The sequence below is a fragment of the Daphnia carinata genome, chromosome 3 (assembly GCF_022539665.2).
Source record: "Daphnia carinata strain CSIRO-1 chromosome 3, CSIRO_AGI_Dcar_HiC_V3, whole genome shotgun sequence".
Lineage (NCBI taxonomy): Eukaryota > Metazoa > Arthropoda > Branchiopoda > Diplostraca > Daphniidae > Daphnia > Daphnia carinata.
Window position 1 is genome coordinate 12,795,052 of NC_081333.1, and position 21,703 is coordinate 12,816,754.

Here is a 21,703-nt window from a genome sequence, read left to right on the forward strand (position 1 = left end):
ATGTTTCACACATCCTGGTTTCGCATCCTGTGGGCTGGGTTTCACTTCCTGTGATAGAGCGGATCTTTGATTAGCTTTGCTGTCACAATAAAAATTTAAAAACATTATTTTTGCCCCTTTTTTTGAAATTTTAGATTGCTAATGAAAAATTCAGTAGACATGATTCACCGGAAAGGGGTTAAAACCCAACTGTACTACTACTAACAAGCTATTCTCGGTAATCATTATTCGGTCACAACTCAACCACGAGACGAGCAGATTAAGATTCAGAGTGCACTCCATACACGCAGTAAGATTGTCATTAAGCTGCGGCCACGTGAGAGCAATCAATGTTTATTTTGACTGCGTAGTTCTTTCTTTCTCCCACAACATGGCGGTCTCGAAATTTCCGCAAAACCCAACCACCATTATTTAAAGCCAATTTCTCAACATCCAACAAATGGAGACTACTTCCAGTGAATGCACCGAAGTACCAAAATTCTACAGAAGTAAGTCCATTTTCCCAAAAATCTAAAATCAACGTTGAAAACGAAAATCTTTACATTCTTTGACAATGCATGAGACTAGGCGGGAAAGGTAACATGCAAAACATACATCGACTCTTTTTATAGCGAAAATTGGTCATGTAATGTGACTTTTCCTACTTTTAACTTCCAAAACCACGTAACGTTCCTAGGATGCTTGTTTGATCGATTTCACCAAAGCCGATAAACAAACAGGCGTGTGTGTCTAGAAACTGCGTCGTTTCATGCTGGAGAGGTATTTCGCCACCACGCGGCGTTAGATGGCGTTGAATCGCATAGCAATAGCAATCGTGTTTCATTGGCTCTAGAACCCCATTGTCGTTCCCAACCCCCTAGTGCAGCAGAGCTCACCACGAACTCGTGTTCATTTTTGTTTTATTCTTCCGTCATCGTTTGAGCAAACTACACATATGTTTACAATTTGGCCAAATCCATTGGTCTTGGTAAACATTTAACTATACAAAAATATTACTTTCATCTAAATTGATGTGCAACTGCATTACGTGTTATGTCGAATGCAGATACACTCATCCATCTCTTCGCTGGCGGGTAAGATTTGTTAGTTTCGGTTCACTTCTTACGTGCCTAGTCGGCTGAAAACTTCTGGCCCCTTTGTGATCCGAAATGGCACCAACATCCTTTTCCTTGTTTTAGGCGTAGTAAAAGTAGTGCTACGGCAGAAGAGGGGTGCTTAAATTTAGAATGTATCGTAAGTAAAATGATTTTGTTTCCTGCCTCCGGCAAAAATGTAGGGGAGATGTTTTTGTCCTTACCTTTTCTACCCATAATTACAATTTGATGTTTAACCATTTTACTATCTCTTTTCTTTTAAACTAGTTTCACCTTCTTGCTTCTAAAATGCAAATGTATTTTCAGCTGTTTCCTAGATGATTATCATCTTTGTCTTTTGCTCCTATTTTTGAGTCATCGAACTGTATTGAACACAAAATCTTTGAATTACAAGTAAATTCTTTTTACCCCATCATTTGTGGTTAGCAATTTCAACTCTTAAAATAAACCATTTTTTGGTTATGTAACACCTATTTTTTTTTTATTTAAGACGCTTTTGGTCAGACAGTGGACGCATTGACCCGTTCCCAAGACACGTACGACTCGCCTTTTAATATATTTTGCTTTTATGTTATTGCAGGGTTGGCGGAACAGTGGGAGCCATCGTGACTTGCCCACTTGAAGTCATAAAAACTCGCCTGCAATCTTCTTCCTGCGAAGTCCAATCCAATGCAGTGCGTACCCTACGAACGGCCACCGCATCAAACGCAGGATGTAACGCAAGTCACATGTATTTTACTCCAGAAATGAACTGGAACGTCTATTACCATCATCAGCAATGTACGTCGATTAATTCGCGATTGGCAGTTTTCCCTGAATCCGTCCTACAATGGCAGGCTTCGACTTCCTCTGCTCAACCGAAAGGGGCCCTCTCCTGTTTTCGGTAAAAATTCTATGAAACAAATAGGAACGGCATATGCAATTCCCTTAGTACTTCAATTGACTTGTTTACCTGCCCCCAATAAAATAGATAAAAGGAGAACTATGGAACGAGATATGCTATTTATTGTTGTTTCAATAACGAAACATTTTTGTTTTATTGAAAAACTAAATTTTTAACTATCAAATTTTTAACTTTCTCACGTAGGCACTTGATCGAGCAAGAAGGGTGCCGCGCGCTGTTCAAAGGTTTGGGACCCAATCTCATTGGAGTGGCGCCCACCCGAGCTTTGTATTTTTGCACCTATTCAACGGCCAAACGGAAATTCAACCAGATAATGACGCCTGATTCTCACCTTGTTCATATGTGTTCGGCCGGTTCTGCAGGTAAAAAATCAATATCATACTACTCGGCAGCAGACAATTTCTCTTTTCGTGACTAGTCGGGGTTGGTTCTTTAGCCACACCTTTCGGGGAAAGAAGGACGGCCTTGTATTAGTTTTAGTTTTCAGTACGTGTAGGGACATTTTTAAAGTGTCAATCGCTTTGGCACTTTCTTGGACAAATTCGTATCTGAGTTTTGTACTGCAATTAACAAAACAAAAAGAAAAAGTAGCTTTAGGAATAAAATATCCATTGAACACCATTGACTGCTTTCATAAGAGCATAAATACCGTATGCAGGACACGAACAAAGGGTTAAGAAACTAGACGTATTCAACTCAGTCATATCTTTCTTTCCTTTTTCCGTATTAAACGTGATTCACACTTACAATTTATCTCTCAGTCTGTTGCGTCGTCTCTCAACCCCACCTACTTTCGGAAAATGTCTGGGATATTTTTAAAAACTCCAAGCGGTCCACGTGTACATGGCGTGTTCACGTCGACCCGCAAAGGCTTGGGCTTGCTCCAAGGTTTTGCTGAGCTTGCTTTTGAATACATTATCGCTAGGGCACTATTACGTAGTCCACCTATATAGCCGCCCAACATTCGCGGACATGGCGCATTTTCCCGTTTCGGCCTTGGGACGGTTAAGGAACTTTGTCTACGTCATTCGCAAATTCAAAAAATCCATAAATTATAGATCTTTTTTTTTCGATAAAGGTTTCGTGTCTTGCACTCTAACCAACCCAATTTGGTTCGTCAAAACTCGGCTGCAGCTCAATCGCAATAGAAATGTCACGGCTTGGCAGTGCATTGCCAACATCTACCGCAGTCAGGTGATTACCTAGAAGTGCTTGTTACGTAACACGTTCATCTCGTCAAATCTTATTTTAAAATGTTTATCTTTTTAGGGTATGGTCGGTTTTTACCGAGGCATCACAGCTTCATATTTTGGCATCTCAGGTAACTCAATATTCTTGGTATGGAAGTGAGATCGGAGGATTAATGTTTCATCTTATGTGATTACAGAAACCATTATTAAGTTTGTACTTTACGAGTACCTCAAAGTGACCCTACAGCAGTGGCGGGAAACACAAGCAGACAGTTCGATGAGCAACTATGTTGCGCTTGATTACATGATAGCTGGGGCCATCAGTAAAACAATGGCTTGTAGTCTTTCATACCCTCATGAAGTTGTTAGGACCAGATTGCGTGAAGAAAATTCGCGCTATAGAGGATTTTTTCAGACGTTGCACACAGTCTTCCGAGAGGAAGGCTACAGAGGACTCTATCGTGGACTGTCGACTCAGTTGGTGCGTCAGATTCCCAATACGGCCATCATGATGACCACTTATGAAGCTGTAGTTTACCTGCTCAAGAGGTAACTTTTAAAGAAAAAATACTAAATGATAGTTCAAAAATTATTCATACTAATTCTTACAGTTTGGTTGACGATAAAAGATATACCGAATCAGAATAAAAACGAATATTCCGGTCGGTGCTTCAAGTCTCCACACATGTAATCTCCCTTTGCCCCAGTTATTTTTCATCCCCTTGTGTCTCGCGCAAAATACGGAATTGTGATAGTTATTCTGACTGTTTAGAGGTGCCTTTTTTCCTAGCTCCGTTGAAAAAAAAAAACTTAGAAAAAAAAAAAATATGTAAAGATCTTGTACAGTATGACTAGTCATTCGTTATTCACTAGTTATTTTGCGCCATATATCGATCATGCTACAATATTGAAATGTACAAAATGTACTTCCATTACAAACCTTGGAAGAATTCTTAATAAATTTGTTTTAAAATCGTTTGATGGAATTATGATCTTATTATATGGATACAACGACCAGCCACCTAAAATATATTCAGTCATCAATTAATGAGTCGACAAAACAAATTGTGGATCAAATATCAGGCTTCATTTTGACGATTCTTCTACTTAAAACATCTATAACCAACCACATGATTAGATTCCACCGCCTTTGGCGTTCTTCAGACCGAGAATATGTTGCTTGTAAAACGTGTTCATCTGTTCAAGGAAAATAAAGGTGAGTACAGTGTGCGGACCAATGCGAGCGTAGTATGGCGTGAATCCTTTCCACAGGGCAAAGATACCCTCGGTGCGCACTACACGACCTAAGACATCAACTGCACCCTTGTATTCTGGCTTGCCGTCAATAAACCTCATGTTCTGAAGTCTAAATAAATGTCAAAATTATTAGTTAATCAGCATTTCCAATAAAGGGAATCTGTCACCTACCTAGTTTTGGCAATGTCGACGGGCATGGATGCGGCCGTCGTAACAAGGCCGCTAATCATGGAAGCCCAAAAGTGAAGAACGACGTTTTCGCTAAAATAGCCTAAAGTAAACGGCGATTTTTTTGTTATCATTATTACTATTTTTGAAATTCACTTGTAGAAAGTAACCCCGCTTACCGGTTGACATTAGAGATTGCTTGGCTTGGGAATATGAGGCAAGTTGGGCAGCATTAACCACCATGGCTCTCGCCATGGTTGGTATCGCTCCTCTCCAAAGTGTGAATAATCCTTCTTCTCTAAGCATCCTAACCAATGCATCACCTACATGCTTGTAATTCCTTCTGTCTGCCTCTGGCAATCTTCCATCTGCTGTCATACGAATAAGGGCAACCTAAAAAGTACTTCAGAAATTAAAGATGTTGTTACCATGGGCATTTTTCTACTAAAATTACTTCTGCTGGAGTTCCCACAAATGCTCCAACTACTCCTGCTGCCATTCCAAGAACAGCTTTCGTAGCAAAACCAGGTGGTTTACCATCAGGACTGTATAAAAAATAAGATAACTTCAATGAAGTACAAAGCCCAAGATATAGTATGTAGAACTTTCAACCTGCTCATTGAGTCAAAAAGCCATGTATAAATCCCAAGCCTAGTAGTGGTGTATGTTGCCTGTCTAAGAAGACCAGCAGATAAACCAGAGTACATTCCAGAAATCCCTTCTTTCAACATAATAGATCTGATGGCATGCAAAGTGTTTCTGTGTTCTTTGGCTTTGCCACCTTCACCACTCAACTGCATTCTGTTTTTAATGAGGTCCATCGGTTGGACAAAAAGTGTTGCAGCCATTCTAAAAACAATAGAAGTTTACTAACAAACTTATTTTATAATAATACCAATAAAAGAAAATTTATGAATTACCCTGACAAACCTCCAATGGCAAACCTCACTGGCTTTGGCATCTGAGCTTCACCCATTTTTCTTTTCTCTTTTTTTTTTCTTTTCTTCTGGCAGTGAAATACAATAATTTCTTAAAACAATAATGCGGAATCAAGAACTGTGAACAGATCTAACACGTAACCCACTCTAGTCCCATAACAGATACCGGACGACAGGGACACTAGAGTCAAACCGAGTTCATCAAGGGCAACGAATCCCGAGATGACTTGGACATCTACCGGCATGACACAGCATGATATCTACGTTGTCAAAACCATGTCTTTCGGGTTTTTAAATTTACGAGAAGTGTATTATTTGTATATCTGATTACATAGAAGAAGAAAGTTTCATAAGCGAAAAGTGATTTAGTAGGTGAGAAGAACAAAAAAAAAAAAAAAAAAGGGTGGCAACCTCTCTATCGACGCTTCCTTGTTGATTTCGCTTTCGAACGAGGCGGTGTCGGGGGTATAACATCATCGTCTTCGTCGACACTGGAAACGACCGTCGACCTCATGGACCGTGTCCTACGACGAGGAGGGGATTCATCCTGGTTAGGATTCTTGACAACCGTGCTACGTGAATTCCCCTGTTGTCGCGTTCTTGATGGACCAATTTTCTCACTACTCGTCGTCGAACTTGAAAAGTAAAAAAACCTTATTAAAATGCATCAATATTGTTACACCAGAACGTTTGATCAACCGTTACCTTGAGTCCACTTGTTCAACAACGACTTCGGGCGATTTTTTGCACGTTTTCTCTTTTTGAGTGCTTGTCTTTTCGGGACTGAAGAAAACGTCAGAACATTGAGATATTTCAGCATCGCTCCCTCCAGTAGTGTCCATTAAAAGACTCGCTCCTTGTTTACTGCCCAACATTCGGGTTCTGGTTTTTTTGGACAACGATGAAGGTTGGACAACAGGCTCGATTTCCATTTCACAACCATTCACGGTGGAATCAGCTACGTCTTCAGTAGAAGGTGTCAGATGTTTTTTCACGATCGCTTCAAACTGTTCGACCAGCCTGATGGAACTTCTTTCTTTCATTTTTCGTAGCATCTTCTGGATAATTGAATGCAAATCGCGGGTATTTGAAGGATTGGAAAAGGACATGTTCAAGTGCAACAAGGCCTTCAGGTAAACTTTACTTTCATTTGAATCTGGAAATCGCAAAGATTCTGTACAAAGTTTTAAAGCAAGCTGATCGTGGATAGTGTGATCAACTTCCGGTTTTGAAACCAACAAGCTTTCCTGCACAAAATTAATAATGTTATTCGTTTTTGGCGAAAAAAGATAAAAATTTGGCATTAGCTTACTTGCGTCAGGTCAACAAAGAACTTGACCACCTGGGTAATATCCATTTCGGCCAACGGTGAAGTGCACGGAGCTTTCTGAATGGTCTTGATAGTCGGTAGATAAGCAGATTCCAATTGCTGTTGATGTGCTATATCCATAGATGCAAAAAAGGGGAAGAAGACGTGAAGGACTTGACGGAGGCGAACATTTTCTTCCGTCAAAGGATGAAATAGGAAAATAACCAACCGAGAAAGAATCATGCTCGATTCAATCCTGCAAATGGCATCAATAGGGTTAACAAAACGAAGATAAAATAGCGAAGAACTTGAGAAATAGTTTAATAAAATGTAATCAACCTGGAAGCGATCAACAGTTTTGCAAAACCCTCGACGGCAATAGTCTGAACGTCGGCATCTTCATTATCCAACAGGTCGGTTAATACTGAAGCTAAAGATGTGCCGCTTTCTTGGTCTTCAAAACTCTGAAATCAGTAACATTTCTTATCAAAGGTCTCAAAATAAACCAATTGAACCATAAATGTATTGACTTACAGAAAGGCCAAAAAGTTGCACGAGATCGAAGAGCACCTTGGCCGTTGTGATTTGAAGTACCTGATGATCCATTTGAACTGCTTGCACAAACAGAAGCAAACGTTGTTGAGCTAGCTCCAAGTCGCACGTACAAAGGCAACCCAAAGCTTCGAAAGCCGCATTACGGACAGCTGGATCGATTCGTTCAACGCACGGTAAGATAAGTGATGTTAAAAGCTGGTCTAACTCTTTCGTTAATTTTAGCATCTGCCAAGAAAGAAATGATAACGCGAGATTAACGATACGTTGATATTTTGTGAAAATAAATTCTGAATGATTATGATTTTAATAATTACTGGCGAATTTTTCAACAATTCGCAAACAATGCTCAGGCATTTTAACAGCGTTAGCGGATCATCTCTCTCTTCACGAAAAATTTCAACATCGTGGGTAGTGGGCCGACTGCAGAGCTCGTTTAGTTTGGTCTCTAGAATGACAATATTCTGTTTGATCTCTTGAGCGCCAACAAAGTTTTGTTTTTCAACCGCCTGTTCAAGTTCCTCTTTTAACTCATTGAGCTGAACTCTACATTGCGCAATCTGCGGAAAACAACAACAAAACAAAACACTTTAAACAGAATTGTACATTGTTGGGGTTTCTAAACTATCAATTCACCTCTAATTTGTTTTTGCGTTGCTCTGCCTCGGGGATAAGAACTTCTGCTTGGGTTAACGGTTCGCGTAGTTCCGAAATCACTTCAAGTAATTTGGTAATACGAACGTCTAAATTGGGCTCAATAAGACTAATGCATTTCACCATTGTACGTGTCAACGATGGACTTGTCTTTTCATTTTGTAAAAGTTCGCAGAGGTCGCGTCGGAAGTTTAGGCGACCCGCTTCATCGGCAAGATCAAAGTACTGTGCCATCTCCAATAATTTTCCAACAGTAAACTCCATACTTAAGACCTATTAAAATAATTGATTTACACTGGCATATACTTGAAATATATATTTTTAAGTTACCTCCATTTCGTCTTTTTCAGCAAGCTTTGCTGTCACGAAATCTTTCACATATTTCCCAAAAGCTGTCATTTCGGGCATTATCGTCTCCAGTACGTCTGCCGCATGGACTCCCTCACTATGAAGGTAACCGACTGCCGTACACCAATATAGAGCCACTTCTGGTTTCAGAGTGTCGATGGTGACCAATTTTTCATCGTCCATTGGCAATTGAGTTGTTATCTCCTTGTAGTTTAGCGTCTTCAACCAGACTTGAAGAACTTTGACTGCAATATCACTGCAGCCTTCTACATCTAAACCGCGGAGAAAATTGAAAATGGAGCCCTCCATTGCAGTGATCCACGCAGGAATAAGTTTATTCTGTACCATTGCCGTTACAGCAGGTGATTTGTCGTTAAGACCAAGATTCAATATTGTAACGCGATTAGCGATAGACAACGTCCGGACATGGACTCTAAATTCAAGAGAAATGGTTAAAGGAGGCAGAAAGGGAAAAATTCAAATTTGCACATACCTTTCGCTAATGAAAATATAGGCCTGTCTCCGGACAAGATCCTTGACGTCACGCAACCTTATCAACACGAATTCAAGTGTGAAATAGTTACATCCTAGAGCCTTAAGGACAGCTCGTCGTACCTCGGGATGAGGATCCCTTTCCAGATGAAAAACCAAAGCCTACGTAAAACGGGAGTAAATAACAAAAATTTTGACAGACTGTTGAGTTGATTTCTAACCTTAATGACAGGGCATTCCTTGTTAGTGGGATCTTGTAGACGTTGAAGAGCAACAACAGCTTGCACTCTCACAGAGGCAATACGATCTTGAATTCTTTCCAGCATGGCATCATAAATCTTTTCAAAGAGCTCTGCATTAATGGAGGCAGACTCACTCAATTCTTCTAGCAATCTGTTAATAAACTGGCAAACTCTAAAGCGAACAGCTTGGCTTCTGACATTATGTTTCGACAAAATAAAATCGAAGAGCTTTTCATAAAAAGGATGGCAATCAGCATCATCTTCATCAGGGTCTTTTTCCAGTTCAAAAGATGTGGCAAACTTGGCAGAGAAATCCAAACACAAGTTAACAGCAGTTTGTCTCTCACCATGAATTAACAGACACTTGAGACAATCAACAAAATCTTGGAAAAACGTATCTACATCATCAATTTGGTCATAAACTTTTCTCAGATGTTTCAATAATTTCGGGTGATCAGCAACTGAATGCTGACTTTTGTTAAAGATTTCTGCAATGAGTCTATTTCCAACCATTTTACTCAGACAGCATTGGGCATTCAATACTGTTTAGTTCCGAACTTATATCAGGAAGCGGATCTTTCCAGTACAGGTACGAGTTGAATATAGTGTCAAGCTGTTCTTTATCGGTATCGGCTTCCTCGTTTGTTATTTCGATTCGGGGTTGCTTGCTGGGAGGAGGAGGCGTACTACACTCCGATTTTCGTTTCGATGAAAAATTTTCTTTCAATTCCAATGATTTAGATGAAAGCATTGGGAAAAGTACGGAGACTCAAAGAAACAGTTTTCGTATTTATATAAAATCACTCAGTACACAATCGAAAACACGACGTTAACGGCCGCCTAAATTTTTTTAAAGCTTTAAAGCAAATCTCTAGCGACTGTATGGTTGACACAGTTGCCAACTTCCAGAATTTTATAAATTACGCTTCCGAAACCGAAAAGCAGGGGCTCCGACCCGGTCTACCCATGGGTTACCCGCTGCAAACTTATAACCAGAAGGTACTGGCGCGAAAGTAGAAACCAAAAAAGAGAAAAAAGTTATTTGCACCAGTTGCTTCCGGTACAAAACGGGTAAACTATGGGTAGACCGGGAGCGGAGCTCTTTAAAAAAGTTATTTCGAAGCTGAAAAATAAACAATGCAAAATTTTCTACGATCAAAGGATGTATCTTTCACTTTAAAAAACATTGCAAATGTATGATAAATGAGGTTCAATGAGATTTCAATTCAAATTTCAATTTTATGTTTTAGATTGCTAAGAAGTGGAACGCAACGCCGCAACATACAACCAGTCTGCTTGTTATTTTCATATGCATAATTTCAAAAGTTTTTGCCATGGCGGCGCGAGAAAGTCTTCCGCTGACTTCATTCAAATTGGGATACGACGACCGTGTCAGTCCTTTCAAAATTGCTGTTCTCGTTTTTATTCGTGAGTATTGCACGGCGCGTTTAGCCCAGCTAGGCATGTCTCCACATTCCTACTACAACTCCATCCCTCCCTTTTCATCTCAGCAGTGCAAAGATTTCTGCCTGCTTTCACTTGAGCTCATCCAATGCTATGATGTTACATGGGAAGATTTTGAAATTATTCTTGAACCAGGACACTACAATCTTAGTACCAAAATCATTTCAGAATTCACCCGAAGTTTGCACCAGATTGTAAAAGATGGAGCTTCAGGACTACTTGATCTCGGAGAAAGTTTAGAAAAACTTCTTATGGAGCCAGCTAAAGGTAAACCTATGATCAGAAAAGACAGTGTGTTGGGAATTTTCATCAGGAAAATGGTGCTGCAGATGGACAGAATGACATTTGAAGCCACTGTAGAGCTGAGCAATAACCTTGCCACATACCTCGACAAGTCCAACAAAAGTGAAGACCCTCTAGAATTGGTCCAAGTGTCTAGGAAACAAGCGGAGTTGCTTGTGTCACAACAGTTAACCATGCTACAAAGGAATGAAAGTTTGGCTCATAGCCCAGTAAACCTTCAGAAAATCATTGATCGGATTCTGCATGAAAACAAGGATTTTGCAGAGGCCAATTTCCTGGCACATCTTAATGAAATGAGATGCCAGGATTTTGGACAGGCTGAAAAAAGGCTTCACCAGTCTTATGACCAAGGAACCATTTCCATTGAAGGCCTTATTCATTCGAAATTAGAAGACAATTTAATGAATAACAAGACATTTCGCCACGCGTCACTAAACATGGCCTTTTTGCATGCTTCTTTTGGACACCATGAGTTGGCAGTAACGGCTTTGTGCGAGACGGTAGCCTTGTCAGGTGAGGCAGCTGACCATACCTGCCTTCAAGAGTCACTGGCATGGTTTTGCCACCTAGAAGAAAATCCTGAAATGCGCCTGAAGATGATGGAGCGCCTTGTAACCAAATCTAGTGAATCTAACTTACATTACCTGGCATCACTTGGTTTAGCAATGTGGACTCAAGATTGTACTCTGGCCGGGGTAGAACCTAAAAGAATATTTGAATATCTGCATACCAATGACGTGGCTAATTGCCAGCATTCGCTCACAGATATGACATTAACTTGTTTGGCTTTAAGAGCAGCAATTTGGAATTTCTACGGCTACCCTCGAAACGCCTTACAGGTAAAAGAATATCCCGCATTATTGACTTTTTCATATCATTCATAGTTTCCCTTAAGGTATCTCAGTTATTACTTACGCTGCACACCGGGGACCCAACAAAAGGCAATATCTATTACAATAACGAGCACATGCACATGGCGGTTTGTAACATTGCCCTACATCTTTCGCGACAAGGACGTTATGCTGATGCGGAATCGATCACCAAGTTTGCTGCTGGCCAGTACGCTAATTGTCAACAACATTCACAAGTATGGAAGATGACAGATTTGCACGTGACCTTCTATCGAACACTTTGGCTTGGCCAATGGGATAAAGCTGAACTAATTATTTCCCAGCTTGCTGTGTTTAATCGTTCTGAGAGCCTAGCAAAAATGGCGCATTTAATGTTGTGCAAGGGGGATACGTGTCAAGGAAAATTAGTGTTGAACAGTTTAGAAGAGAGGCTGTCGAACGCTAAAGAACCCAATAATCATCGAATGCCAAATCCAGGATGGAGAATGGGTCAGAAACTAAGACTTCAAGTTCAGTCGATGATGCTTCGCTCCGTGCTTCTTTCAGCTCGTCAGAATTTTGTCGAAGCATTGTTGCAAATCAGCCAAGCCTTGGATATTTGCAAGAAACACCATATGAACCTTCAGTTAGCATTGGTCGGGATGCAATCAGCAGAAATCCAGGTGCTTTTCATTTAAATATTTAATTTAAAATGTTTCAAATTGATCATGATTTTTCATTTCTAGTTGATGATGAACTATACTGCAAATGCGTTAGACCTAGTACGCAAACATATCAATATTATCTACACGCATGGGTCATTGTTCGAGCAGGGAATGTCTATATTTTTATTAGCTAGGTGCTTGCTTGCTGAAACCGGGACAAAGTTATGCGATTCCATGGAATTCAAAAGCAAGAAAACGGAGATCTTTCCACTGTTGACTCGAGCCAAAAAAATATTTAATCAAATCGAAGCTTTCCATCACGCCAAGGACGTTGTGTTTCTAGAAGCGCTTCTCTATCACCATCTGGGTTACGAGAAAGAGAGAAACACCCGAGCCATGCTTTTCAAACAGCTCGACGAATTGTACCCGCTCAAAACATCTAATAACATTCATATTTTCATTGGTCTCTAATCTCTTGTTTATATCGAAATACAATCCTGTTACTCTAATATATGTCCAGCCCTCTTTCACTGTACATACAGTATATCTATGTAGGGTATGGATCAGTCTCCGCATGGAGTATCGAATGACACAACAACTGACAGAGCCCACAAACGATAGGATCATAGGAATAGTTTTAAAATTCGGTATAATAAAAATCCTCGTCGCAAAATTAGTCAATTTGTCTAGAAAAGTTCCAGTGAATTCGTAAGATTTTAAGGAAAACGAAAATAGAGTTTCTGAATTTGTTGTTTGCAGAAAGGCAACGTTGGTGTCGAGCCGAGAATACAGTACAGCCTACAGGGGGAGACGGGTAGCGACAGAAATTTGGCTCGAAGATAGCTGTCATGGCGTCCGTGCAGTAGTTGGGGGAAGGAATATTTTCCGTTCCTATTGGAAATCCGGATTAAAATTTTCCCTAACAGTTCTTTTGAAACCCGTTCCTTTATTCTATTTTTTTGTTTTAGTTGTATGTGCTGTGAATGGATTACTCATTTGCTCATATGTTAGGGTAAGTCAAAAGTCAACATTAGGTCCTTTGTTTGTTATTAATGGGTTTTCTGGTTCCGGCTTGAAGGAAAGTTTAACGTAAACTGTGCTGTATCGCCGTGTCATGGAAAAATTCCATATTGAGTCATTCAACAATGGCCCGGACGTCGGAAAATGGTGAACAAGAGGGTGAGGGAAGTTCTGCTGGTGGAGTGGAGGAGAAATGGATTGCCAGAGATGGTATCAAGCAGGAAATCTTAATTGATCTGGACCAGTCTTCCTCTTCCATTGGTGAAAAAGATTGGCCTTTTATTCCTGCTGTACCTGGATCAGACATCACCAGTGGAAATGAAGTGGTCCAGCAGACTGTTCTCTTTGGGTCCAACATCTCTGACCCAATCAACAAAGAAAAAATGGAAAAACTGTTGGATAGCTCCACCAGGTACCACTTCATTTAGATCACGACATTTAATTCATCAGAGTAATGTAACATTTCTCTTGTTTTGCAGTATGGCATCAAAGAAAATTGTTTCTAACCTGCTCCTGGAGGTTGACAAATTATCAGACACTGAACGTTTGCTTCTCTACTACAAGTTACCCCTGGGCAGGTCTACTGATATTGATCCTCTCAGAATGTAAAAAAGGAATCTTTGGGAATATTTTAAATTTTAATATGACTGACTTCTGTATTTTCTTTTTCAATTTAGGCCCTTAAATCCCCTTGGCAGCCGGCCAGAAATCATGCAGACAGTTGTTTGGATTCAAACTCACTTGGAAGAAGATGTAGAGGTGTCCCTTCCCAAGCAAGAAGTCTATGAAGAATATGGGTAATCCTATTTTGTTTTTGCTGCCACGATGTTGTCATAAACTCTGTTCTATTTTCTTTTTTTAATAGGGCTTATTGTACGGAAAATGTCATCAAACCTTTATCCACTGCCGACTTTGGAAAAGTTATGAAGCAAGTGTTCCCTAATGTGAGGCCAAGGAGGCTTGGGACGCGTGGTCATTCCCGCTATTGCTACTCTGGTTTGCGGAAGAAGGGTGAATTAAGCCCACCCATTCTGGCCGATCTTTTCTGCGAAAGTGAAACGGACCATCAGAAAAATGCTCAATTGCAGAACAATCAAACTCCGGTCACGGACACACCAGATTTGATGAATGAACGAGCTTGTATTCTGGTCCGCGAATGGGCCGGGAAGCTGCTTGGCATCAACTTTAGTGGAATGGGTGACCTAGCCAACTATTTAGTAGACAAATTGTACGTGGACCAACAGAGTAAAGCTGCGACGCAATGGAGCAAACTGCGCACTTCACAAAGACAAAGCGAAGACGAAAATGAAGTTAAAGCAGAAAATGGGTGTGAGCAGGAACAGATGAGAGAATTGAAAAGAAAATTACAGGTATGTCCAATTTGTTATATCTGTTTCGTCCAAGCTCCGTCACAATCTGAATTATCTATTCATTCATAAAATAGCAGGAACAGCAACATTTAGCGACGAGAAGGCAATCCGTGCAGAGTCGTCATAGTAAAAAGACAAGAGTTTCTAGTTCAACTGCCTCGCCATTGCCTCAAGCGCCGCCAGCGGTTCCGCTTCCCGAGGAGACAGAGCCCAGAGCGTCCAATAAAAAAAGCTGCACTCGCAGCAAAAGAAAGCAGCGAGGGGAAGAGAATAAAAGAAACGTGTCTGTAGATTCTACGGAAGTCGAGGGCACGGCTTCTACGCCTACGTCATCTGCTTCTACGTCCTCCGCGCCAAACCAACCTGCGGGCAAAGTGGCCATCCCACGTCTTGCCACCAACCGCAGCCCTCGCCCTACATCTGCTATTCTACTCTTACCCAGCCACTCCCAATCTCCCAGTCCCACCATTAGCAAGCCAAAGTTTGTTGCAATTCAACCAAAGCCACTTTTTGCCAGTGACAATGGACTGGCCGCGCCATCTCTGCCCCAACTGAAGGAGGAGGAAACGAGCCGCCAGGCAGGTCCTGAGCCTCAGGAAGGCTCGTGGGTTGAGGCACTCGCACACAGTTACGATGATGAGTTAGCACGTTGTTGGTCTCAACCCGGAGAGGCCATTACCGATAGCCTCAGCCCTAAGGTGCAGAACCCGGAGCTTTCCCAACTGCGTGTTCTTCTGGAGCAAAACGAGGGTACGTGTATTGACCAGTCCCCCAATCATTTAAATTGACATTTGTAATTACTGTTAGACTGGCTTTTATGTGCAGCAGCTAAGAAGAAGCTAGCCACATCAGGACTGTTGGAGCGTCGCAATGTTCGGTTCGAGACGCCATCGACCCTTACCGATCAAAACGGAGTGGGCAACGGTAACAGTGGGGCAGTTCCTCCCAGCCCCAACACTCGTCGAATGGCTTTCAATTTCACGCCGATCTCTCCCCGACTGACGCCCGACGTTCCACCCTCGCCTGGATCTTCTGGCCCCGTGCAGCTTCGCCAGCTCTTGTCAAATCACGGCGGTGGTAGCGTCGGTAGCCCATTTGTTTCTCCAGGTCAAACACCTGTTCCGTCAAGTTTACCGCCATCCCAACCCCATTCGAGACACAATTCCGGACACATTGTAATTTTTGTTTTTTGTTTACAAATTTTCGTGATGCGAATCCTAAACTAAATTTGTCAATTTTAGGCCATGACCATGGACACCCCGACTTCTTTCGTTACAGAGGCCAGTAGCGTCAGCAACGATTCGGCCTTTGTATCGCCGCTCAATACGCCGTTATCGGTTAACCGATCGCGCCACAATTCAGCCTCTAATCTGCTGGTCAATCGAGTTCGTCACTCATCCGGAGCCTCAATTACAGTCCGTCACACGCCATATGCAACGCCTTCTCTGATGAATCACGGTCAAGATGGACTGTTTAATGCCTCTGTGCGCTCACGTCACAGTTCCGGTGGATCACCTTCATTGCCTCGCTCCGCACCTCTGTCGCCTCTCGTTCAATCCTTCCCGCAACAGGTAAAACGAACATGTTTATTCCTTAGCACACTATGACGTCATATTTAAAATTACACAACTCTAGACGGAGCCAAGTGGTAGCGAGCGCATCCGCCAAGATTTGCGTCGACGCCACGTTTCGGCCGGCGTAGTTCTAGGTTTGAGTCCTCACCAAATATCGGCCGCCGGCCGAGTTCAGACCACGCTCAACAATGCTGTGCCACATTGGGGTAGCGACCCACTTGCCCAGGAAATTGAGGGTCTTCTAGATTCAGCTCCGAGCATTGTCAATGACTCGGTCATGAATCGCTCCCAGTCTGTTCCGCCTCACCGTATGTTCCAGCAATTCCAGTCTCAAGGTATCACCAGATATGAAACTGATCGCAACCCAACTGTAAGTCATGTCTCGTACGGTCGTATGGTAGTTGGACAAGGCTATGCGACCGCGTCGCAACCCAGCACGCCCTTCGCTTGCGGCAGCAGGAATTTCACATACAACGCATCCGCCACCAGCAGCCCGTACAGCTACACGGCCACGCCCGTACCCGCCGAATGGAACGATTTCAATTCGAATGCCAACAATGGTGAATTCAATCAATGGAGGATTGTATTTTTTTTTTTACGTAACTGATCCGCTTGTACCCGAAGGCGATGCAGGAACGGAGGGCTTCGTTCAACTCGATGCTGCCCAACAGGAACTGGAAAGCTTCAACGAAATCATTAGCGAGGTTTACGCCAATAATCATCAGGAATTGGCACCATGCCTAGATGGATTAGATGCGGAAGCTTTACAAGATCCTTCTTCCGCCAATTTTCCCCAAATGAATTTTCAAGGATCTAATTCTGGTACGTTTCGCATTCTGATCTTGTTTATATTGGAAGTGTTATTGCAATTAATTTATTTCAAATGCAGCCGTGACCAATATGGATTCGGATCCTTCGCTGAGTTGCTCCGACACAGGAGACGGCTACCCTCTCTCCGATTTGAGCGACTCCGTGACACTACCCGGACTGATGGGTCCAGAAGACTTAGCCGCCACGTTGGTGGCCCTGAAGGAAGCACCTGAGTTGAATCGACTGGTCCAGGATGTGGTCGACGGACAACAGTCTGTCGCCGTCCCGCAAGGAATGTGAAACAACACCAACAAAGATCCCCTAGTCCAGTCAGCCGCCTCTCTCCGGCTCAACTCTTGGTTTACTCTTTTTTTTTCATTCTCTATTTTTTTTTAAAGGAGGTTAATCCATTGCATCCCAACGCATTGAAAAGGGGTGGGAGAGAGAGAGGGAAGGGCGTTGTTACACAATTTATAAAAGAAAAAAAAACACAGTACAAAGTTAAAGCGAATAGCGTTTCGAAGAGTGCATTGAAGCATATTGTAAATACTATTTCGAATCAATTTAGGCTCGTATAATTTTCCTTTTACCCTCCGTTTCCTCCCCCCCTTCCGATTTTTCGCCTTTTGCAACACAGAATTAGAACGTCTCGGAAGACGCACAGTCTGCTTTTCGTTTTGGTTTGCGCGCAGTATGGCGAAAATTCTTTTTCTGTGGCGAACTCAACTTCCTCGAACTTGCTTTTTCTAAAGGTGGAAACAATCGAGGAAAGGCCCGTCTATTCTTTTTTTCCTCCCTTGGTTTTTTAAAAATATGTTTGCCGCCATCATTTCCCTTGAACTTGCGGTTGGTTGGTTATGAAACACGGGTTTCCGCGTTTCTTTCCGATGGGTTAACTGATTTGTTTCAATTTTTGACGTGGCACGTAGAAGATTTTGTTGAAAAGAAAGGATTTCTAGGGAAGACGGAGAGAAGTGGCGAAGACAAATGTTTTTGTTTTGATTTATTCTTTACACTTTGCTCGTTGTATACCAGTGTGCCTTTTTGTTGGGCAGGGCGGCAGATATTTGGCATAGTAGTAAAGCAACAGAGAATTATTTGGTCAGTTTGAAACCAAAAAAAAAAAATGAAATTTTGAAAAAAAAAAAAACGGGAAACATTTTTTTTATAGTGGGTAAACATCTGGATGTGTTTTGATACAAGGAGGATCGTATTTTTTTTTCTTTGCTTTTTGTTTAGAAGGTGCAGTTCATATTTTATTTTGTGGTTTCTCTTTTTTGAACCCTGAGCCAAGGAAGGATCGAAATTGCGTTTTCCCTTCCAATTAGCGTAGCGATTAGTCTCTAAATTGGAAAAATGGCTACAAATGAAAATCGCCAAACGCAAGGTGTGTCACGATCTCTCCCAGCAAGGAAAACAAAATTACAACCCTTTTTGCCCATTTTTTAGTTATTTCTTTCGTGAAACGAGTAAATCACGAGTAAACAAAATCGCACCTTGCAAAAGGAGCATTTTTTTTTATGTTAGAAAAGATAAACTTATAACGTGAGATAGGAGATTGTTTATCAACGTAGGCTTTGTACAACGTTTTTCTTCTAAAAAATATGCCGTCGTTTGGAAACAAAAGAGAATAAAAACTAAATCATTTTGGCCAGAATCGGGGAGAAAGGACCATTTTTCAGTTTCGTTGTTCAATGCGCATTTTTTTTGTTTTTCTTTGTTAGGTAAAATGGTGCATTGCGAATTTTGTTATGATCAGATTTTTCCATTTTCAATTCAAAATGGAAAAATGATGTGTGCAAAACTGTTATCGTGTCATAGGAAATGTACGCGCGCTTCACATCGAACCAATTCTTTTAAAATTCTATCCTAACGTTTCTCTGTCGAGCATCATTTACGCCATTTTTTCTTGTTCAAAATTAGACGACACACACAAAACTTTTGTAATCTGCTGGTTTTGCCTCGATGGCGTGCGTTGTTGTCGCATCCCCTACGCGCTTGCCGTTCCAATTTCTACCAATATCTCTTTTCTTTTCTGATCCATCCTTCGTTCCCACTAACATTATGTTGTATCTGATGATTTTGGGCGTAGTGTCGACGGCCTACGTTTTGCAGCTTATCATATGTAGTTACGTATATTTCTACATGATTTCATTGGAACCACCAACCCCCCGAACGATTTTTTTTCCTCCCCTATCGTGATTCTATTATTGTTGCAAAACAGAAAAAAAACGACACAGTATACACGCGATAAACACAAGAAAATGTTGCGTGAATTGTCGGCTTTGAATATAAAGTTTATCCTGAATCGGGCGTTATTCTTTTCATATTTGTTTCATGTTTTGAAGGTAGCTTTGTGTTTTTTAATGAGCATGTAAATGGTGCTTTCGCAATGGTTCCTGGTGTAGTGAAAATTGGAAAAACGTATTGTTACTTTTAAGCCAAACTATTCCCATGCAAAACAGGTGATTCATTATGCCGAGATCATAAAATAATTGAGGCCTTGTATTCGTGCCAATTGTTTGCAATTTTGCAAAGGTAAGAAACGTTGCCTTAAGCCGATATATTTGTTCTGGACTACACTTGACTAAAAGTTTAAAAATTAGCCTTTTCCTGGAATTTCTCAAAGCGAACGTCGTTGTGCGTGTGGATTATTGTCAATTAAAGAGCTCAAGCCTTTCACTATAGCTGATAGCCCGATAAATGGATTACAGCTTCTTTAAAATTATTTGAAGTTTCAAACCGACAATGTTTAGCAGAAAAAAATGCGATATTTTCTCCAGCCTTAAAATGCAAATCAAGATCAGCTTCCGACTTCAAGCTTTTGTGATGCTCTTGGCCGCAGCCAAAATGTGAATGCATATCGAGGTTGCATAAGATAATTTCTTTGTGATCTCCAATATCCACAAGAAGGCTGGTCGCAGCAGGCCGTTCCGTACCCCATGATCTTAAATCGATAACGGCCTTTGATATATGCAACGGACGTTCTACAGTGAAGCTGTGTTTAACGCCCGGTTGAATAACCATGCCTGGAACCGAAATTAAACGTAAAATTTTACTAATCCATTGGGCTTTATAACAATGAATTAAGTCTCCTTGGTAATTAGAATATACAAATATTTCATAAATGGAAAAGCCAACAAATAATGATGAATTCATAGACATTGAAAATTACATACCCCAAAACGATCTGTCGTTTGGACAAGCCTGCATTTTGCGCTGAATAACTCTTACTGTACTGTTACTGTCAAACTGCTCAAACAAAACTTACTGTGTCTGTGTTCTTCGAAGAATCCCTAATTCACGGGAGTAGAATAGCGTAAGGCTAATTCGCGGGAAACCAACACTTAGTCATTTGTTCAAGTGACTGAACATGACACTGAAAACTATTCAGTGCATTCAATTTATTGGGATTCCTTTAATTCAAATAGCTCACAGTTCATTACAGCTGATAACCAGACAAGTGAATAGTCAGCTCTTTATAAAGATTATTTGTCACTTCATCTGGATGAATTTTGGCAGAGTACAGTGCAATGGTCTGTCCAGCCATAAAGTACACGTCAAGGTCAGCTTCCGGCTTTAAGACTTTCTTATTGTCTTGCATATGGAGATTGCACAAGGTGATTCCTTGCTGGTCCCCATGATCCACTAAAAGGCTGGTCATCGCACTGTGAATGTAAATTCCGCACGAGTCGTGAGGTCGTGAAGTATAATCGATGACGGCCTTGGAGATATGGAAGGAATGTTCAACAGTGAACGTGTATTTGATGCCTGGTTTGATAACCATACCTGTTTATGGTTTTTCACAACGAAACAAGGAATCCCATCAAAAACGTCAATGAAATTGATAGGCAGTAAATATCACTTACTCCAGAATGATTTCTCTTTTGATTTAAGTGACATTTTGAACGTAGGTCTCGTCCAAGGATTGGCGACAATGTCAAGTACGGAAATGAACAATTTAGACGCGTGCAATATGATGGAAAACTTTAGCCACACAGTTGAAGGGAACGTTGTCGACTGATGTTCCAAAGGCAAGAGGGAATGCAAGGTCACAAACAGTGAGAAACGAGACAAACAAGGTCATCAGCGTTGATTGCTCGTCACCAATTTCTTAGGTATTTGAGCAAAGCCAAGGGAGAAGCAACAAACAAGTGAAGGTCCTCGACATTGGGGAACATTTGTTAAAGGTATTACCCTCAAAGGGCATCTAGTCGAATTGGCCTTGTCTTTTCAATTGACACAACTAATATTTCATCTTGTGTACATGACAATACTGCTACCGGGCAGATTTATAATGTAGTATCAAATGGCCAGCAGCTGACGGTCAAAAACCGCATCCAGATCGTGACAATGATGCCCCCCAAAGTTGGTTGGACCCATTGACTCCAGTCTAGCATTCCAGTACCACCCAAAAACGAAGATCAACAATCAAGTAAGTCAATAGCACCTACGACATTCATTATTGAGAATGTGAGGGAACACGCCTTGTTGGACTGGTAGTACGCGTGAGCGAAAG

General features: G+C 41.3%; 7 protein-coding genes across 10 annotated transcripts; 3 read left to right on the plus strand and 4 right to left on the minus strand.

Moving 5' to 3' along the window:
- Positions 1-370: 370 nt before the first annotated feature.
- LOC130698436 (solute carrier family 25 member 36-A-like) lies at positions 371-4,164 on the plus strand. Of its 4 annotated transcripts, none has more exons than XM_057521078.1 (7): positions 371-488; positions 1,675-1,977; positions 2,182-2,360; positions 3,077-3,192; positions 3,268-3,319; positions 3,386-3,737; positions 3,800-4,164. In XM_057521078.1, the coding sequence occupies exons 1-7, from the start codon at positions 460-462 to the stop codon at positions 3,834-3,836; spliced, it is 1,068 nt and encodes a 355-aa protein (XP_057377061.1). In that variant the 5' UTR covers positions 371-459; the 3' UTR covers positions 3,837-4,164. The 4 variants fall into 4 exon arrangements, with proteins under 4 accessions (XP_057377061.1, XP_057377062.1, XP_057377059.1 ...); XM_057521079.2 differs by lacking the exon at positions 371-488 and adding an exon at positions 825-1,073 and having other exon boundaries at positions 3,818-4,164; XM_057521076.2 differs by lacking the exon at positions 371-488 and adding an exon at positions 827-1,073.
- LOC130698439 (mitochondrial 2-oxoglutarate/malate carrier protein-like) lies at positions 4,165-5,721 on the minus strand. The gene is made up of 6 exons (XM_057521083.2): positions 5,534-5,721; positions 5,226-5,462; positions 5,068-5,158; positions 4,793-5,006; positions 4,617-4,716; positions 4,165-4,554 (listed from the first exon to the last, which is right to left on the minus strand). Exons 1-6 carry the CDS (start codon positions 5,587-5,589, stop codon positions 4,323-4,325), a joined length of 930 nt encoding a protein of 309 aa, XP_057377066.1. The 5' UTR covers positions 5,590-5,721; the 3' UTR covers positions 4,165-4,322.
- A 170-nt stretch (positions 5,722-5,891) lies between these two features.
- LOC130698422 (condensin complex subunit 3-like) lies at positions 5,892-10,015 on the minus strand. Its single transcript, XM_057521053.2, has 10 exons — positions 9,128-10,015; positions 8,908-9,068; positions 8,397-8,847; positions 8,049-8,339; positions 7,730-7,972; positions 7,395-7,640; positions 7,200-7,324; positions 6,864-7,116; positions 6,257-6,798; positions 5,892-6,186 (listed from the first exon to the last, which is right to left on the minus strand). The coding sequence occupies exons 1-10, from the start codon at positions 9,659-9,661 to the stop codon at positions 5,967-5,969; spliced, it is 3,066 nt and encodes a 1,021-aa protein (XP_057377036.1). The 5' UTR covers positions 9,662-10,015; the 3' UTR covers positions 5,892-5,966.
- Positions 10,016-10,455: 440 nt separating this feature from the next.
- LOC130698426 (anaphase-promoting complex subunit 5-like) lies at positions 10,456-12,919 on the plus strand. The gene is made up of 3 exons (XM_057521058.2): positions 10,456-11,754; positions 11,811-12,428; positions 12,492-12,919. Exons 1-3 carry the CDS (start codon positions 10,483-10,485, stop codon positions 12,879-12,881), a joined length of 2,280 nt encoding a protein of 759 aa, XP_057377041.1. The 5' UTR covers positions 10,456-10,482; the 3' UTR covers positions 12,882-12,919.
- Positions 12,920-13,193: 274 nt separating this feature from the next.
- LOC130698421 (uncharacterized) lies at positions 13,194-17,484 on the plus strand. The gene is made up of 12 exons (XM_057521052.2): positions 13,194-13,422; positions 13,489-13,842; positions 13,910-14,035; positions 14,108-14,227; positions 14,296-14,800; positions 14,878-15,550; positions 15,626-15,975; positions 16,042-16,371; positions 16,436-16,709; positions 16,776-16,934; positions 16,999-17,196; positions 17,264-17,484. The coding sequence occupies exons 2-12, from the start codon at positions 13,556-13,558 to the stop codon at positions 17,482-17,484; spliced, it is 3,243 nt and encodes a 1,080-aa protein (XP_057377035.1). The 5' UTR covers positions 13,194-13,422; positions 13,489-13,555.
- A 2,187-nt stretch (positions 17,485-19,671) lies between these two features.
- Positions 19,672-20,450, minus strand: LOC130698446 (46 kDa FK506-binding nuclear protein-like). Its single transcript, XM_057521091.2, has 2 exons — positions 20,364-20,450; positions 19,672-20,213 (listed from the first exon to the last, which is right to left on the minus strand). Exons 1-2 carry the CDS (start codon positions 20,395-20,397, stop codon positions 19,867-19,869), a joined length of 381 nt encoding a protein of 126 aa, XP_057377074.1. The 5' UTR covers positions 20,398-20,450; the 3' UTR covers positions 19,672-19,866.
- A 156-nt stretch (positions 20,451-20,606) lies between these two features.
- Positions 20,607-21,177, minus strand: LOC130698447 (46 kDa FK506-binding nuclear protein-like). Its single transcript, XM_057521092.2, has 2 exons — positions 21,054-21,177; positions 20,607-20,973 (listed from the first exon to the last, which is right to left on the minus strand). The coding sequence occupies exons 1-2, from the start codon at positions 21,085-21,087 to the stop codon at positions 20,627-20,629; spliced, it is 381 nt and encodes a 126-aa protein (XP_057377075.1). The 5' UTR covers positions 21,088-21,177; the 3' UTR covers positions 20,607-20,626.
- Between the last annotated feature and the right edge of the window lie 526 nt (positions 21,178-21,703).